The sequence below is a fragment of the Lycium barbarum genome, chromosome 12 (assembly GCF_019175385.1).
Source record: "Lycium barbarum isolate Lr01 chromosome 12, ASM1917538v2, whole genome shotgun sequence".
Lineage (NCBI taxonomy): Eukaryota > Viridiplantae > Streptophyta > Magnoliopsida > Solanales > Solanaceae > Lycium > Lycium barbarum.
The window spans coordinates 30,466,085-30,486,098 of record NC_083348.1 but is presented as its reverse complement, the minus strand read 5'-3'; the positions used below and the strand labels follow the sequence as shown (position 1 = coordinate 30,486,098).

The 20,014-nt window shown below is 42.2% G+C and overlaps 1 protein-coding gene across 1 annotated transcript; it reads right to left on the bottom strand.

Annotated features, from left to right (window-relative positions):
• Nucleotides 1-2,254: 2,254 nt before the first annotated feature.
• Nucleotides 2,255-19,698, bottom strand: LOC132624178 (uncharacterized). The gene is made up of 2 exons (XM_060338997.1): nucleotides 19,249-19,698; nucleotides 2,255-2,911 (listed from the first exon to the last, which is right to left on the bottom strand). The coding sequence occupies exons 1-2, from the start codon at nucleotides 19,696-19,698 to the stop codon at nucleotides 2,255-2,257; spliced, it is 1,107 nt and encodes a 368-aa protein (XP_060194980.1).
• Nucleotides 19,699-20,014: the final 316 nt, after the last annotated feature.

Below are 20,014 nucleotides of genomic sequence, written 5' to 3'. Positions count from 1 at the left end.
CCGCCACCCCTGAAAATTTGGACTCACATCATTTTCACACACTGCGGTGACTGTCGCAAATCTGGTGTCGACTGTATCATTATCCTCATACGAAGTATGCGGGAGTACCAGTTCGGGAGTACTTATAGTCAAAATAACCAAATGTAGAATGCACATCAGAGTGCAAAATCATATTTCTTTCATGATGAATACTAACCTCTATATCAAAAATTACAACATTTAGTCAGAATATTCATGTTAACTATTGCATACTCAAGTGCAGAGCCTTTTCTCATGACTACTATTATCCCTGAACCAGGATTACATTAACTTGAAATAAACTACAGTATCGACCACAAATCTTGATGTAGGAATCACATTCGAATTTTAACGATTGTGGACATCAACCTCGAAATTATGCTACCTATTTTTGGCTATATATATGGATGACGACTCAGCCCCTTCGGCACGTAGTCATTTAATCCATATTGTCATCTTGAGGAATGAAGCTGACCTCGTTGGCAAGACTGACACATTCCTTTTTTGACTCCGGGGAAGAATACCCGCCAGTCGATAGGGTTCACATCTTCCGAAAGGACTAGAGTCTATTGTGAATACGGCATTTCAATACCGATATCAACACGTCATCGTGAAATCACAGATTGTCAGGATGAATATTGTGACCACCCTTCGGGTCAAAATTAATCCATATTTGCTAACATCCTATGTCAATGATCTTAAATTTGACGTCAGAATTACGTCACCTGATTCAGGTGAGGACTGTGCTTACCAAATTTAAGACGTCTAATTAGTCATTATATCAAGGAAAGCCATGAGACGTCTAGGTCGGGGTCTCAATACCTTGACACAACACTGTTTAGTGGAGGTTAGACCTCGGTAAATCGTGATTATATCTTTCTATAGTCTTACAATTTTCTTTTATAAAAATCTTTGTGTTCTTCAAAACGAACAAACTTGTCAGCGTAAAATGAACTTTACTTTGGGAGGGCTTCGTTACCCTTTCGTAAACTCTTCTTTGCCGCTATTCTTTGAAGTTTCTTCTTCACTTTGCTCATTGTCGTTATCCTGTTTCAAACATCTTAGCAAACAAGTTAGTGTAAAAGCATTCATGCTTGTTTGTTCCTACATCCACAGAAAAATTCATCAGTTTCCTATATGGTCGACCGCTCTCCCTGCACATGGACTTCTTTTGTTATACTTCGGCAGGAAAGAATGCTCATTTTCCTTAAAAATCATTCATATGTTAGCAAAGTTGAAAAGAAATTTGGGCGATGATTTTGGAAAACATATGTATTTGGTATTTTTTGAAAATGATATACTTTATACACAGCCTTTTAATGTCATGACATTAATTCCTCAAACAAGGTCTTCCATCTCTTCTTCTTCTTCTTGATCTTGACTTGTAAAATTTTCGAATCCTTTTCGAAATTTTTTCCCTAGTATGTACATGTCTTTGTACCAACTTGAACATCGCTTTGTCGAAGGAATTTTTGAGACCTTCTGACAAATTCTGTCCCAGTGTAAGTTTTAATCAGTTCATTCCTTTGAACTGATATATTTAAAGAATTTTTGAGGTTACCTTTATCTCTCTCTTGCTAAAGTATTTCTGGGCTTTCCTATGGTTTATTTGGAATTTTGGTTGGAACAACCGAGCTCGGGAGAGCGCCTACGTATCCCGTTTCGGGAATCAGGTCAAAACGTAGTTTAGGGTAAATATATTGGAATTTTTTGGTGAGACCGAACTCAAAAGAGCACCTACGTATTCCAAATGGGAATTAGGTCATAACATAGTTCAAAACATAATTTTGGATTTTTGGGTTAATGCGACCGAGCTTGGAAAAGCGCCTACGTATCCCCTTATAAGTATAGGGAATCAGGTCCTTACGTAGTTCGTACATAATTTTGGATTATGTTTTTCTAAGAAAAAATGCAAAATTACAAGCAAAGGAAATGAAATTAAAGCAACATAAACTATAAAAACTCTGGATATTCGTAGTCGTCTTCTTCTTCCCACATAGCATCTTTTGATAAAATCTGAATTTATTACTTTTGGCCACTCCTGACCATCCATTTCAGCAAGTACCACTGCTTCTCCTGATAGTACCTTTCGCACCATATAGGGCCCTTCCTAGTTTGGTGCAAACTTAACTTTGTATTCTTCTTGATTTGGAAATATTCGCTTGAGCACCAATTGTCCAATTTGAAAAACCCTGGTTCTCACATGCTTGTTGAAAGCTCGCGCCATTCTCTGTTGCTACAATTGACCATGGCAAACAACAATCATTTGTTTTTCATCTATCAAAGCTAGTTGTTCATACCTTCTGCGGATCCATTCCGCATCGTCCAATTCAGCCTCTTGTATGATTCGAAGTGAAGAGAGTTCTACTTCAGCTGATATTACTGCTTCAATACCATACACCAACAGGTACGGGGTGGCCCCAATTAAAGTCCTGGCAGTAGTGCAATATCCCAGTAATGCATAGGGCAATTTCTCATGCCAGTCTTTGTAGTTGTAAATCATCTTTCTTAGGATCTTCTTGATGTTTCTGTTGGCGTCTTCCAGAGCTCCATTCATTTGTGGCCAGTATGCGGTCGAATGCTGGTGGGTGATTCGGAATTGCGTACACATTTCATTCATCAAGTGGCTATTCAGATTAGCCCCATTATCTGTTATGATCGATTGTGGGATGCCGAATCGACATATGATGTTGTTGCGCACGAAATCCACTACTACCTTCTTTGTTACTAATGTGAAAGATGTTGCTTCCACCCACTTCATGAAGTAGTCTATGACGACAAAAATAAAACAGTGCTTGTTTAACGTAGCTGGCTCAATTGGTCCAATGACATCCATGCCCCAAGCGGCGAATGGCCAAGGCGATGTCATAGCATTCTGTTCTATTGGAGGCACCTGTTACACCTCATAAGTTTTGTACATTGAGATTCTATAGGTGTTAGTCATTCAATTGTGGACATTGGAGTTACCTCCAAAGATATATGAGATTATGTGCGCTTAATTTATGATTATGAGGGGAAATTTCCGTCCAACTTGGAGAAAGGATATCTTTAGTATATGAAGAGTTTTTGGAGCAAAGTAAAAGCCTTAAATGAAGTTCAGGAAATCTAGTTTCCAACGCAGCTGTCACGACCCAGCCCCGTGGGCCGCGACTGGCACCCTACCTGGGTACCCAGACCGAATCATACATTCATTTTCAACTCCAAACTTATTTCATAATTTTTCGAAATCATATCGAACATAATTGATATCAAATATGTCTTAAGCGGTCGTGCCAAATCAAAATATCATATCAAATACAAACTGAGCGGCGGAATGGACATCGCCGGTCAAAAGTGCAAATATAAGCATAAGGGCCATTTGGGCCAGCATAACAAACAGACCGCCTTAAGACCAGAAAACGGAATCAGACAAACACACATAGGACCCTCGCCCCACATATATGACTACAGGCCTCTACGAACTCAAAACAAAAACATATGGCGAGACAGGGCCCCACCGTACCCAAATAGTCAAATATACCGAATATATACAAAGCAAAAAGAGTCTGTACCAAAAGTGGACTCCGGATCAAATAGGAGTACTCCGGAAAAGCAAGAAGTGAAGCCTACTGCGGAGGATCACCGATATCTGCACCTGCGGGCATAAAACGCAGCCCCCGAAGAAAGGGGGTCAGTACGAAATATGTACTGAGTATGTAAAGCACGGAGTACAGAAATATGGATCAAAACCGAAAGCAAATCAAATGTCAAAGTGGAGTACAAATGGGTAGATCAAAATCTATATCGAAATCATAATATGTATACATAATGCAATGAATCATGCAAACGCTTAGGAACGTGGTCGCCACTCCGACGCTGGCGCCACACACAGCATAACACCAGAAGGTTTCAAATCTCCGTACATCCCCGAACACAAACATAATCATAGGTGAGCGTATCGCATCACGAGCCATATCACAACATAACTCCAAACGGAACCCGGCCCTATGGCGAAGCCTCGGGAACCGTAACACAGCATACGACCGAATTATTGTAAGGCGCACGAATCATAACCGGCCCGGGAACCGGTGAACGAAGTCATAATAAGGCACGAGCGGAGTCGTGAGCAAACCAATGCAATTCGTACTTCAAAATAGTTTTCCAAAATGAAGTAAACGCATAAGTCATATCATAATGCAAAATAGTCGGATACTTAGCCGATATAAAGTTTCATTTCACAAAACATTCCCAAGTAGTACGTATAACTCAAAACGTAACTTAGCGTATCATAATATTCAAAATACATCTCATAGGAGGGAGTTTCACAATCGAAAGTATCGTATCCAACTTTATTCACAAAGATAGCCCAATAAGGCAAATAGGGCGTTTCAGGGTAGCGGGCCCACCTCGAGTCAAAGTGGGGTGGCGAACTTATCTTTACGAACATTTATATGCCAAAGGTCATACATGGTCGTTTCTAGGTTACCCGACCACATTTCGATAGGTTTCGGACGAGTGGTGGCATTCTAGCCAAAATAGAGCCCTTAGGCTTCAATCGAATTGAATGAATAGTAACTTTTCTGTGGATCGGGTTTCGAGGAGCAGAAATGCTCCGGAATTTCTCATATTCGCCTAACATACTAAGATATGCCAAATAAAGGAGTGGGAAGCTTTACATACCTCACAGACGTCGTATGCTCTTCCAAAAGTCCAGTCCCGTTTCGTCTAAAATCTGCAAATGGTCAAAGTTACCAATTGAGATTCTTAGGCTTAAAATTGCCTTTAATTCCATATTTGCCTACCGAAATTTTGGCAGCATTTCCCCTATAAATCTAACATCCCCGAGGCGTAGCTCGGCTCAAATTAACCAACCACAACAGCCCACACATCAACCAAACCATATAAACAACAATCAAGTCACCCTAGCTTCAAAGTTCTACATAATTTCTTAAGTTGGCAACTTCCATTCAAACTTTCAAAATCCCAATTCTATATTCACATAAGTGCATTCATTTACCCATCCAACACTAGTCAAACACATTCCAAATTCAATCTAAGACATACACAAAATTGCACCAAAAATCCATTAGTTTCCATAATTCTTCAAAACATTAAAATTCACGACGAACACTCTAACTAACGTCGTTTCATTCCGAATTCATCAATATCATTGCAAAGTCATATCTAAAGTCTCTAGCACCCAAAATATACATTGATATACATGGCGATACCGAAGGTATACGCTTTCCGATAACATCCGAATTCGTTTTCCACCGCCAATTTAATTCAGCAATTAATCATTTACGATATAAGGATCACAACAACACATTATGCCAACTTAAACAAGATCAATTCAAACCATTTCTTTCTTCCATAAGTCACGGCCAATACACACTCCACACACACCCACGTTTGTTTCCCCAACATCCAAGTCACGGGATTTCTATCTATTTACAATCCTTAGCATATTCATATCAATTCTATAACATAAAAGGGACAAAATTCATACCTTTCCTTGAAACCCCGACTTGTCGCAAACGTCGATCTCGTGCCAAACTAATTATACCCCGTTGAAGAGGGCCTTGAGTACTTCACAAATATGAAAAGAACAAGATTTTTGGATCACAAGGAAGCTTGGAATTTTTTTTTTCCTCTTCCCTATTGCTCTCGGCCGAACCCCTTTGGTTCTTGGTGTGTTCTTGATTTTTTTTGATCTGATCTAAATTGCTAAGACTTCATAGTGATATATATCCTTTTGGGGTCATGTGCATAGCACATGACCCTTTTAAAAATGGGCTTGGCCGGCCCCTCTCTTTCCTTTGGGCTTCATTTGAAATTTTTATTTCTTTGGCCCACTTCTTGAAAAGTCCCGATTTGTAATTCCCGAAACTAATTTCCGAAATTTCAAATTTATCCTCGGCCTTCCCCGAGGTCTTAGCATTAAAGATTTCACAACCAACATAGTCATATTCACAAAAATTAAATTTATGTCGTTCTAACACCCGAGTCATAATTATTTCTCGATTTCCAATTGTACGAAAACACGGGGCCTAACATTCTCCCCCCCTTAAGAACATTCGTCCCTGAATGTTAAACAAATCTTATGAAGGCTCACAAGCATAACGGGAAAACCATTCTTATATATAGCACACATGGTCCATCCGTTCATTAATACAACAAATACGAGAATCTAGATTACAGGAGGCGTAGGGAATAAATGGGGGAATCTCTTCTTCATCTCATCCTCCGCCTCCCAAGTCATCTCTTCCCGATTGTTATTGCGCCACAGAACCTTGACCGAAGGCACCTCTTTAGTGCGTAATCTCCTCACCTGACGATCCAGAATAGATATTGGCTGCTCGTCATAAGATAGCTGCTCCGTCACCTGAAGATCATCTACTGGGAATACCCTGGAAGGGTCACCAATACATTTCCGCAGCATAGATACATGAAACACCGGGTGCACGGACTCCAAATCGGATGGCAAGTCTAGCTCGTAGGCGACTGCGCCTATCCTCCGAACAATCCGGTATGGCCCGATGTACCGCGGACTCAGCTTACCCTTCCTGCCAAATCTCATAACGCCCTTCATAGGCGACACCTTCAGGAATACCCAGTCACCAGTCTGGAACTCAAACGGTCGACGTCTCCTATCAGCATACGCTTTCTGTCGACTCTGAGCAGCTAATAATCGCTCCCGGATGAGCTTCACCTTATCCACAGCCTCCTGGATCACATCTGGCCCAATCAGCTTAGTCTCGCCCACGTCAAACCAGCCAATAGGAGATCTGCGTCTCCTGCCATAAAGGGCCTCATACGGGGCCATCTGAATGCTGGAGTGATAACTGTTATTGTAAGCAAACTCTATAAGCGGTAAATGATCATCCCAGCTGCCCCTGAAATCAATAACGCAAGCCCGTAACATATCCCCGAGCGTCTGGATAGTGCGCTCGGCCTGCCCGTCGGTCTGAGGATGGAAAGCTGTACTGAGGGTCACCTGGGTCCCTAATCCCTCCTGGAATGACCTCCAGAAATTAGCTGTAAACTGAGCACCTCGGTCAGTAATAATAGATACAGGGACCCCGTGAAGTCTGACTATCTCTCTGATGTATAATCTGGCATAGTCCTCAGCCGAAAATGTAGTCCGGACCGGAAGGAAATGGGCTGATTTTGTCAGCCTGTCCACAATAACCCAAATAGAGTCGTACCTGCGTAGAGTACGCGGCAACCCAACAATGAAGTCCATATTAATCATCTCCCATTTCCAGGCTGGAATCTCCATCTCCTGTAACAAGCCACCGGGCTTCTGGTGCTCGATCTTAACTTGCTGGCAGTTCGGGCACTGACTAACAAACTCAGCAATATCTTTCTTCATGCAGTCCCACCAATACAAACACCTGAGGTCCCGATACATTTTAGTGGAACCAGGATGAACAGAATACCGTGCATTATGGGCCTCGCCCATAATCTGTCGCCGTAAGCCCGCAACGTCCGGTACACAGAATCTGCCGTCATACAATAATACTCCTTCAGGCGAGATTTCAAACTGAGTCTTTGCTTTATTAAGGGCCACATCTCTGTACTGAATCAAAAGAGGATCCTCAAACTGGCGCTGCTTTACCTCCTGAATAATAGATGACTCAGCAACTGGACGAACAGAAATCCCAGAATCTCCAGAATCCACCAAACGAACTCCGAGGCTGGCCAGCTGATAAATATCGCGAACCAAATCCCTCTTATCAGATGGAACATCAGCCAGACTGCCTACGGACTTGCGGCTAAGCGCATCAGCTACCACGTTGGCTTTCCCTGGGTGGTACAGAATATCAACGTCGTAGTCCTTTAGTAACTCAAGCCATCTCCGCTGCCGCAAATTCAGTTCCTTCTGCCTAAAAATATACTGGAGACTCTTATGGTCCGTATAGATATCAACATGGACCCCATATAAATAATGCCGCCAAATCTTCAAAGCATGAATCACCGCGGCCAACTCAAGATCATGAGTGGGATAGTTTTTCTCGTGCGGTCTGAGCTGCCGGGAAGCATAGGCTATGACTCGACCGTGCTGCATCAATACACATCCTATCCCGATACCAGAGGCGTCACAATAGACAACATACCCGTCAGATCCCTCTGGAAGAGCCAGAACTGGTGCTGTAATCAATCTCTCCTTCAGCATCTGAAAGCTGCGCTCGCAGGCATCCGACCACTGGAATTTCGCAGCTTTCTGGGTAAGCCTCGTCAGTGGTGCTGCAATAGAAGAGAAATCCTCCACGAACCTGCGATAATACCCAGCCAATCCCAGAAAACTGCGCACCTCTGTCGGTGTAGTAGGCCTGGGCCAATTCTGCACAGCCTAAATCTTCTGCGTGTCGACCCGAATACCGTCTGCGCCGACAATATGGCCCAAGAATGCCACAGAAGTCAACCAGAACTCACACTTAGAGAATTTAGCATATAACTTCTGCTGACGGAGGATGCCAAGTACCGTCCTCAAATGATCTGAATGCTCCTCGGCTGATCGCGAGTAAATCAGGATATCATCAATAAACACAATAACAAACATATCCAGGAAAGGCCGAAATACCCGGTTCATCAGATCCATAAATACTGCTGGAGCATTAGTCAGCCCGAAAGACATAACTCTGAACTCATAATGCCCGTACCGAGTCCTGAAAGCAGTCTTCGGGATATCTGACTCCCGTACTCGCACCTGATGGTAACCAGAACGCAGATCTATCTTTGAAAAATGTCTAGCACCCTGCAGCTGGTCAAACAAATCATCAATCCGGGGGAGGGGATATTTATTCTTAATAGTCACCTTATTCAGCTGCCGGTAGTCGATACACATCCGCAATGACCCATCTTTCTTCCTGACAAACAATACCGGCGCCCCCCAGGGTGATGTGCTGGGCCTGATAAAACCCTTATCCAGCAAATCTTTCAGCTGCTCCTTCAACTCCTTCAACTCAGCTGGTGCCATCCTGTACGGAGGAATAGATATAGGCTGCGTATCTGGCATCAACTCAATAGTAAAATCAATCTCCCGCTCAGGCGGAAGGCCAGGAAGCTCGTCAGGAAAAACATCTAGAAACTCACTGACGACCGGAACGGACTGAAGGGTAGGTACCTCCGCGGCAGTATCGTGCACACGAACCAAATGATAGATATAACCCTTCTGGATCATCTTCTTAGCCTTGAGGTATGAAATAAACTTACCCCTCGGCGATGCTGTAGATCCGAACCACTCTATGACTGGTTCCCCTGGAAACTGAAAACGGACTACCTTTTTCTGGCAGTCGACATTAGCATAACAGGAAGACAACCAGTCCATGCCCATAATGACGTCAAACTCCAGCATGTCTAACTCTATCAAATCAGCCTTAGTGCTACGACCATAAATGGTCACAGAACAATCCTTATAAATCTGTCTCGCTATAATAAAATCCCCAACTGGCGTAGCTACCTCAAACGGTTCTATAGGCTCAGACACTATCCCAATCTTACTAGCAACGAGCGGGGAAATATATGATAAAGTAGAGCCAGGGTCAATCAATGCATATACAGATCTGGAGAAAACCAGCAATGTACCTGTGACGACGTTTGGCGAAGCCTCCTGATCCTGGCGGCTGGCCAAAGCATATATGCAGTTCGAGGGACCGCTAGAACCTGAAGTGCCACCGCGGCCTCGACCGCGTCCTGCCGGTTCTGAAATACCGCGCCCTCCAGGGCGTGCAACTGATGGAGCAGAAGAAGAACCGGCGGCTGACCCTGTCTGCTGAGCAGCACTACCAGAACCGCTAGCCAATGGACAATCTCTCATAAAGTGGCCCTGACCACCACACGAAAAGCAAGCTCCAGTCGCTCGGTAACACTCCCCAGGATGAGACTTCCCGCAATGAGGACAACGGGGTCTGGGTGGTCTGGCCTGGCTGGGACCCCTGGGTACCTGGGAACCTGCCACTCTGGAGCTCTGACCGGCCCCAGACGGTCCTGTACTATCGAATCTCCGGCTGCCTGACTGAGTACCCCGGCCGGAGGAAGGAAAATGCCTGTCTGACTGCTGCTGCTGAGGCTGTCCGCCTCGAGAATCTCCAGCATAACCTGCGGACCTAGCCCTCTTGGGCGGCCTCCTATCTCGATCTCTGCCAGCCGGATCAGACCTGCGACGGTCCTCCATACCCATCGCATAGGCCTGAAGTCGGGCAATGTCCATGTCTGCCTGCAATGACACTGCCATACAACTATCAACCAAATACCGGTCCAATCCCATAACATATCTGTGCATCCGATCGGACATATCTGCTACCACGGCCGGTGCATATCGGGCCAGAGAATCAAAATCAAGGTTATACTCGCGAACACTCCGACCCCTCTGCTGCAGACGTAAGAATCGATCAGCCCGTGCCCGCCGTAACTCTGGTGGCAAAAAGTGGCGGGTGAATGCTGTCACAAACTGATCCCAAGTGGCTGGAGGGGCACCCTCTCCTCTAGACAGCTCCCAAGTCTCGTACCAGTGGGTAGCCACATCTCGAAGCCTGTGCGAAGCCAGCTCAACTGACTCGGTCTCTGAAGCCCTGACCAAGTCCAGTGAGCGTCGCATCCCCCGAATGAAGTCGTGGGGGTCCTCGTCGGGCTTAGACCCGAAGAACTCTGGAGGGCCACATAGCAAAAACTCCCGAACTCTCAGGCTGTCCCGCCTGTCATCATCATCGTCGTCCCTCCGCCCGCGCCTGCGAGCCTGTCCTGCTACCAGTGTAGTCAACAGCTGTACAGCCTCCCTCAGGGTCCTATCCTCCGCCCCTGGCTGAGGAGTTGGAGTCTCAGGTGCGGGTACACGGACCTCTGGAGCTGCTGAAGGTCCTGCTCCAGGCTGTACTAGTGGGGGTGGAGCAGACCCCTCAGAATGAGGCACATCCTCAGGCAAATCATAGACACGAGCCCGGGTAGCTCGCTGTGCCTGGCTAGTCTCTCCAATCCTCGCCTTGCCCTTCTGGGCCGCCGTTGCCTTCTTCGGAGGCATCACTGCAAACACGATGGCGAGTCAGATCAAAATCGTCCTAATAGCTCAGCTCTATCGCACGATCTAAGATTACAAAGAAAGTAACATCCTAAATGCCCTGTAGCTTCCTGCTTATAGACGTGGTGCACAACACATCGATAAACAAGACTCTACGAGACACGGCCTGTAGACATTCCGAGGACAAACCGCTCTGATACCACTTTTGTCACGACCCAGCCCCGTGGGCCGCGACTGGCACCCTACCTGGGTACCCAGACCGAATCACACATTCATTTTCAATCCAAACTTATTTCATAATTTTTCGAAATCATATCGAACATAATTGATATCAAATATGTCTTAAGCGGTCGTGCCAAATCAAAATATCATATCAAATACAAACTGAGCGGCGGAATGGACATCGCCGGTCAAAAGTGCAAATATAAGCATAAGGGCCATTTGGGCCAGCATAACAAACAGACCGCCTTAAGACCAGAAAACGGAATCAGACAAACACACATAGGACCCTCGCCCCACATATATGACTACAGGCCTCTACGAACTCAAAACAAAAACATATGGCGAGACAGGGCCCCACCGTACCCAAATAGTCAAATATACCGAATATATACAAAGCAAAAAGAGTCTATACCAAAAGTGGACTCCGGATCAAATAGGAGTACTCCGGAAAAGCAAGAAGTGAAGCCTACTGCGAAGGATCACCGATATCTGCACCTGCGGGCATAAAACGCAGCCCCCGAAGAAAGGGGGTCAGTACGAAATATGTACTGAGTATGTAAAGCACGGAGTACAGAAATATGGATCAAAACCGAAAGCAAATCAAATGTCAAAGTGGAGTACAAATGGGTAGGTCAAAATCTATATCGAAATCATAATATGTATACATAATGCAATGAATCATGCAAACGCTTAGGAACGTGGTCGCCACTCCGACGCTGGCGCCACACACAGCATAACACCAGAAGGTTTCAAATCTCCGTACATCCCCGAACACAAACATAATCATAGGTGAGCGTATCGCATCACGAGCCATATCACAACATAACTCCAAACGGAACCCGGCCCTATGGCGAAGCCTCGGGAACCGTAACACAGCATACGACCGAATTATTGTAAGGCGCACGAATCATAACCGGCCCGGGAACCGGTGAACGAAGTCATAATAAGGCACGAGCGGAGTCGTGAGCAAACCAATGCAATTCGTACTTCAAAATAGTTTTCCAAAACGAAGTAAACGCATAAGTCATATCATAATGCAAAATAGTCGGATACTTAGCCGATATAAAGTTTCATTTCACAAAACATTCCCAAGTAGTACGTATAACTCAAAACGTAACTTAGCGTATCATAATATTCAAAATACATCTCATAGGAGGGAGTTTCACAATCGAAAGTATCGTATCCAACTTTATTCACAAAGATAGCCCAATAAGGCAAATAGGGCGTTTCAGGGTAGCGGGCCCACCTCGAGTCAAAGTGGGGTGGCGAACTTATCTTTACGAACATTTATATGCCAAAGGTCATACATGGTCGTTTCTAGGTTACCCGACCACATTTCGATAGGTTTCGGACGAGTGGTGGCATTCTAGCCAAAATAGAGCCCTTAGGCTTCAATCGAATTGAATGAATAGTAACTTTTCTGTGGATCGGGTTTCGAGGAGCAGAAATGCTCCGGAATTTCTCATATTCGCCTAACATACTAAGATATGCCAAATAAAGGAGTGGGAAGCTTTACATACCTCACAGACGTCGTATGCTCTTCCAAAAGTCCAGTCCCGTTTCGTCTAAAATCTGCAAATGGTCAAAGTTACCAATTGAGATTCTTAGGCTTAAAATTGCCTTTAATTCCATATTTGCCTACCGAAATTTCGGCAGCATTTCCCCTATAAATCTAACATCCCCGAGGCGTAGCTCGGCTCAAATTAACCAACCACAACAGCCCACACATCAACCAAACCATATAAACAACAATCAAGTCACCCTAGCTTCAAAGTTCTACATAATTTCTTAAGTTGGCAACTTCCATTCAAACTTTCAAAATCCCAATTCTATATTCACATAAGTGCATTCATTTACCCATCCAACACTAGTCAAACACATTCCAAATTCAATCTAAGACATACACAAAATTGCACCAAAAATCCATTAGTTTCCATAATTCTTCAAAACATTAAAATTCACGACGAACACTCTAACTAACGTCGTTTCATTCCGAATTCATCAATATCATTGCAAAGTCATATCTAAAGTCTCTGGCACCCAAAATATACATTGATATACATGGCGATACCGAAGGTATACGCTTTCCGATAACATCCGAATTCGTTTTCCACCGCCAATTTAATTCAGCAATTAATCATTTACGATATAAGGATCACAACAACACATTATGCCAACTTAAACAAGATCAATTCAAACCATTTCTTTCTTCCATAAGTCACGGCAATACACACTCCACACACACCCACGTTTGTTTCCCCAACATCCAAGTCACGGGATTTCTATCTATTTACAATCCTTAGCATATTCATATCAATTCTATAACATAAAAGGGACAAAATTCATACCTTTCCTTGAAACCCCGACTTGTCGCAAACGTCGATCTCGTGCCAAACTAATTATACCCCGTTGAAGAGGGCCTTGAGTACTTCACAAATATGAAAAGAACAAGATTTTTGGATCACAAGGAAGCTTGGAATTTTTTTTTCCTCTTCCCCATTGCTCTCGGCCGAACCCCTTTGGTTCTTGGTGTGTTCTTGATTTTTTTTGATCTGATCTAAATTGCTAAGACTTCATAGTGATATATATCCTTTTGGGGTCATGTGCATAGCACATGACCCTTTTAAAAATGGGCTTGGCCGGCCCCTCTCTTTCCTTTGGGCTTCATTTGAAATTTTTATTTCTTTGGCCCACTTCTTGAATAGTCCCGATTTGTAATTCCCGAAACTAATTTCCGAAATTCCAAATTTATCCTCGGCCTTCCCCGAGGTCTTAGCATTAAAGATTTCACAACCAACATAGTCATATTCACAAAAATTAAATTTATGTCCTTCTAACACCCGAGTCATAATTATTTCTCGATTTCCAATTGTACGAAAACACAGGGCCTAACAGCAGCAAACCGTGCATCGATTGGAAATCGGGATCAAGCGTTATGATCATTTTAAGACAGGCTTCCAGAGTAGGGATTAATTTTGTGCGAACGTGCCTAGAGGTGGCGCGAACGCGCAGAGGAGCTAGGGGACAACTCAGTGCAAACGTGCCCCAAGGTTACGCGAGCACGCTGAGTAATTTTTAAGTCGGTTTACACAGATTCTGGAACATTTTAAAAGGGGGCTCACCCCTCATTTCCCATTCCAAACATCCCCAAATCCTCTCCAAAAATCTTGGAAATTTCCCCCAAGTTCCAAACCTCAAATTTTAACGCGAATTAAGTATAATCTCCGGATTCAGGTTCCGACAGCGTATAGTTGCGATTATAATATCGTATTGCGGTGAATATTGGCTGGAATTCAAGGTGAATATTGAAGGTATCGCGGTTCTAGCGGGAGTAAGGTATGAATCTTCCTTTATTAGTATTGATTTTGGTTTAATTATGGACATAAAGTTATTAAATAGTCATATAATGAATTTATTGGTTGAAAAATTGGATAACCATCGTGTGGGATGTTTTATGGAATATATTGGTATTAAGGATGATGTTATTTGTGTTGTTGTTGTTGTGGTTGCGTTTGTTGCTAAAATTATGATTTCGGGCTAGGGATATAAACAGGGGAGATGCTACCCGAATTTTGGCAGATTCTAAAGGAGTTTAATTTACAAAACTTAAGATAGGCATATGACGATAAGTCTAACAGTAGTATAATTTCTCTTGAATGTAGATTTACAAGTTCGGGAGAATAAGCGTTAAGTAGTACTAGATCAATCAGGTATGTTAAGGCTAGTTCCTTTCTTTCAAAAGACATGATTCCTATGTTATGATTCCATACATATTTTCCATAACTTTATTACCTCTAGAAGCTAGAAGTTTATTGTCACACCCTAATCTCACCCGGGTGTGATGGGCACCCGACCCCATGTTCGGAGCCGAGCGAACCCGCTGACTCTTATTACACACATACTCGCTCGGACTTCTAACTTAAATTAAATGAAATACATGAGAGCTTTCAGAAATATTCTTTTTCGTTGTTCTCAAATCAAACAAAATCTGTAAACATATGGAATTTATCACACAACACAGGATGACACATGGGCTGATGGAGCCGCTAACAAAACTGACACTCTATACCCACGACTCTGTCTGCAAAGTCTCTAACATTATTCAGAAATCATAGCACGTATACTCTGACTCGGCAACACTCCAGGAGCAAATGGAGCTTGCCATCTTCGCTGGAACATCTTCTATAATAGCTTCAACTCATCTGGGTGTACCTGCGCGGCATGAAACGCGGCGTCCACAAGAAGGGACGTCTGTACGAGTAATGTACCGAGTATGTATGGCATGAATAGTAACATACGAGGGATACATAGCATGAATAATGACATAAAGGAATTATAAAGCATATCATGAGATAGAAGAGCAATCTGTTCATATGAGCTTTTGGCGGGTACCATGCATGCTTAGTGCTGCGGAACGTGCAGCCCGATCCGTATATATATATATATACTATAATTCTGCGGAACGTGCAGCCCGATCCATTTATATATATTGCTGCGGAACATGCAGCCCGATCCATATATATATTGCTGCGGAATGTGCAGCTCGATCCATATATATATTGCTGCGGAACGTGCAGCCCGATCCATTTATCCATATATCCCGCGTCCGGGACGATATCATATTATACCAACTGATCAGGTGGCTATGCGTCTATAGCGCCTCACATTTCCCCTTGCCCCATATACATATACATATACATATATCATATATGCAGCATGCAGAAGAGCCCAAAGAATGTTATGTCTCTATCGGAGTGACGTAAGGTCGGTAACCTCCGAATATATTATGGAAGACTCGATGGACAAGTATACTTACCGACACCTGAAGGCTCAGAAACAAGTTTCGAGTCAATCCGACTTAGTATAAGAACGTTATGAGCGTTTGAAGTACAAAACCTTCTACGAATGTTTCAGAAGCCATTTTTGGAAAATCAAAGCAACAATCATCTTAGTTACCTTTCGAATATCGTTATGGATCAAAACAAATAGAGCTTTTCGAACCATGTGTACGTATCAAAATGTATCAAGGGCTCAATGGAATACTCAAATGTGCTATCATTTGAAAATCAAGACATTAGTCACATCACTTATCTCTCAAATGCCATTCGGAAACATATCAAATAAATCTTCGGACATCATAGGTACGCATCAAAACCATATGAGATAGCTTATGGAAGTCAAGAACATTAGCCATCCTAGTGGCTCTAAGAGTAGGAATTTCTTTGAAATCATACATATACTTTGTCATGTTGGTTCCACAAGGATCATGCCAAAAGAAAGAAAGGGTAAGCCTTACATACCTGTTCCACGTCCTATTAGCTACGCTTATTCGTCCAAGCTCGTTAGTCTACATTCAAGGAGATTTACATAATCATCAAACACATTGTCACACACTTGTCTTAATCTTTCAAATAAACTCACTTATAATCTGCCAAAATTTCGGCAGCATTTCCCCTGTAAATACACCATCCCCGAGAATCTAACTCGGCCAATTTATCAACAACAATCCGAGAATTCAACTCGGCCAAATTATCAACAACAATACCAACAATCATACTAACAATCTTCAACAATAAATCCAAAATATATTCTAACATTAACAACTCTTGTCACACAATTCAACGGCATTTCATTTATATTCAATTCGATCACATATATTCAAGTTAACACCAATGATCCCACATTCAAGTATTAATCCGAAATCATTCTAACATGGTTCAAGAATACCTCGAACGATTCACATAATATTCCAAACAACCCAATCAACATTTTACTTCACCCGAAACCTTCCAAATTCAATAAGAACAATGACAACACATTTCCTCCCTTCAATTCATGAACTATACCAATGATTCACACACTAACAACATTATTCTTATAATTACAAGAAACCATATTAGAATCACATTAATTCATCCAATAATTTCTCAATGATTACAACTTCATTTCAATTCATCCAACCTTCATTTTCATCATGGAATTCGCAACCACAACAATCAAATTACTAAATAAAATCAATTCATTTGTTCTACACAACACAACTATATTCGGCCACCACCAACATACCCATATTTCATGAATTTCATCCTTTTCTACATACTACAATACTCACAATCATCCATAACACATGAAAGAAGATTGAATACATACCTTTTTCTCTTAGCTTCTTGGCTTGGCTAGGGTTGTGAACTTGCACAATAGATGGTTTTATTGCTCCAACAACCACTCCATGTTAAAGAGGACCTTCCAATTGGTTGGAATACTAGAAGAAAATATTTTTTCTTGATCAACTCCATGGAGCCAATTTTCCTTAGCCATGGACGAATGGCTCTTTAATTTTTCTTGAAGTTTCCTTGAGTTTTGAAGATGCAAATATGTCTTGCTTTGGTCATCTCTCTACATATATATATATATAGCTCCTTCCAATACCATGTGAACACATGCCCTCTTTCTTGAAGTTTCTTAAATATTAAAATAAAGATGACTAATTATTTTATTTTGTCATCACTTTTCCATATTTATATATATATATATATATATATATATATATATATATATATATATATGCCACACGGCCAAAGTGGCCTTCTTCAAGTTTTTCTTGAATATTTTGTGAAATTCCCATTTTGCCCCTAGCCTTTCACAATATTACCATGGGCCACCTTGTGAATTTCCCGTTTTACCCTTAGCCTTTCTCAATATTTCCATACTAATGAACAACTTGTACATTAAAATAACTTTGAAAAATAGCCTTGCCCTTAACTTCTCACAATTATCTTGAATTATCCGAACGTACAAAATACGGGCTATAACATTTATCATTCGTAAAGGCTTCTTATGATGTTAAAGATGAAGTATGTTTTATGATGGTGATGATGATGATGATCCTATTTCTAGAAATTCCAAAGCTTATGAATTGATGCCATTATGAGACTATGGAGCTTATTTCATGATTTCCTTGATAACATTATTATTGTTAATCTCACCTTATGAATTGTTCCTTCGAGGTGAGGTATAACGATGATGATTGTTCTATAATATAAATCGGAGGTTACCGACCTTACGTCACTCCGATAAAGTAACAACCTTTATTTGGGCTCTCATGTATGCTACTTATACTAGATATGTGTATTATATATGGATATATATATATATATATATATATATATATATATATATATATATATATATATATATATATATATATATATATATATATGGGATATGGGGAAAAGGCGAGGCGTTATATACATATAGCCACCTGATGAGTTGATATATTATGGTATCGTCCCGGATGCGGGATGCCCGGATGCGGGATATATGGGTATGGATCGGGCTGCACGTTCCGCAGCAATATTATATATTTATGGATCGGGCTGCACGTTCCGCAGAAATACTATCATATGCTTTTGAAAAGTGTTGTTTTAAAGAGAGCTAAGTATGCATGTTATTCGCCTTATAAGGCAATCAAATATGCAGATTATCTTATCTCATGATATGTTCCTCATCTCTTATTATGTTGTTATTCATGCCTTACATACTCAATACATTACTCGTACTGATGTCCTTTCTTGTGGACGCTACGTTCATGCCCGCAGGTAGGCAGGTAGGCGGACCTGATCCCTAGAAGCTTTATCAGCGGCATCCTAGAAGCGCTCCAGTTGTTCCGGAGCTGTAGTCCTTTGGTACTACTCCCTTGTACATATATATTTGGGCATGGCAAAATCCTCCCCCATCTTATGGATTTCTGTATTTTTCTTAAAGGCTCATAGACATATGTATGCTGTTAGATGTTCACTAGCTTCTGCAGTTCTCCTAACTGTATAATATTTTGGTAGTCTCGTTGGCTTATGCCTGTGAACACTGTTGTTGATGGTTGTACTAAGTATGATATTCATGAGCTATGTATATGTCCCACTTAGACATACTTATGGAATGCTAGGCTAGAGGTGCTCGGTAGGCTAGTACTGGGTGCCCGTCATGGCCCTCCGGCTAGGTCGTGATAAGACCTTTATCAAGTCTCCATGAATTTGACACTTGTGGCATTTCTGGACGAATTTTCTACAATCGTTCTCCATGGTCATCCAGTAATAACCTGCTCTTAATATTTTCTTTACTAGCATGAACCCATTCATTTGAGGCCCGCAGGTTTCAGCATGCACTTCTTCAATCAATCTTGTGGCTTCGATGGAGTCAATGCAACTAAGCAATCCCAAATCTGGGGTTCTTTTGTACAGAACATTCTTGTTGCTGAAGAAACCATTCGCCAACTTCCTGATGGTCTTCTTCTGATTGATGGTGATTCTTTCAAGATATTCTCCTTTCTCCAAGTACATTTTGATGTCAACGTACCAAGGTTTTCCATTAGTCTCTGCTTCTACAAAAGCACAGTGGGTTGGTTGATCTCTGATTTCAACTTTGACAAGATCAATGTACCTACTGTCAGGATGCTGAATCATGGCTGCTATTGTCGCCAATGCATCAACAAACTAATTCTGTATTCTTGGTATGTGTTTGAACTTGACCTCTTGGAACCGATCTGCCAATCTTTGCACAAGTCCAACATACGGTATGATCTTCTCATTTTTGGTGACCCATTCTCCTCGAACCTGATGAATCAAAAACTTTGAGTCGTCAATTACTTGAAGATCTCTCACATCCATGTCAAGGGCTAAACGTAGACCCAAGATACATGCCTCGTATTCAGCCATATTGTTCGTGCAACTGAAGTTCAACTTGGCGGCCACTGGATAATATTGGCCTGAGTCTGAAACT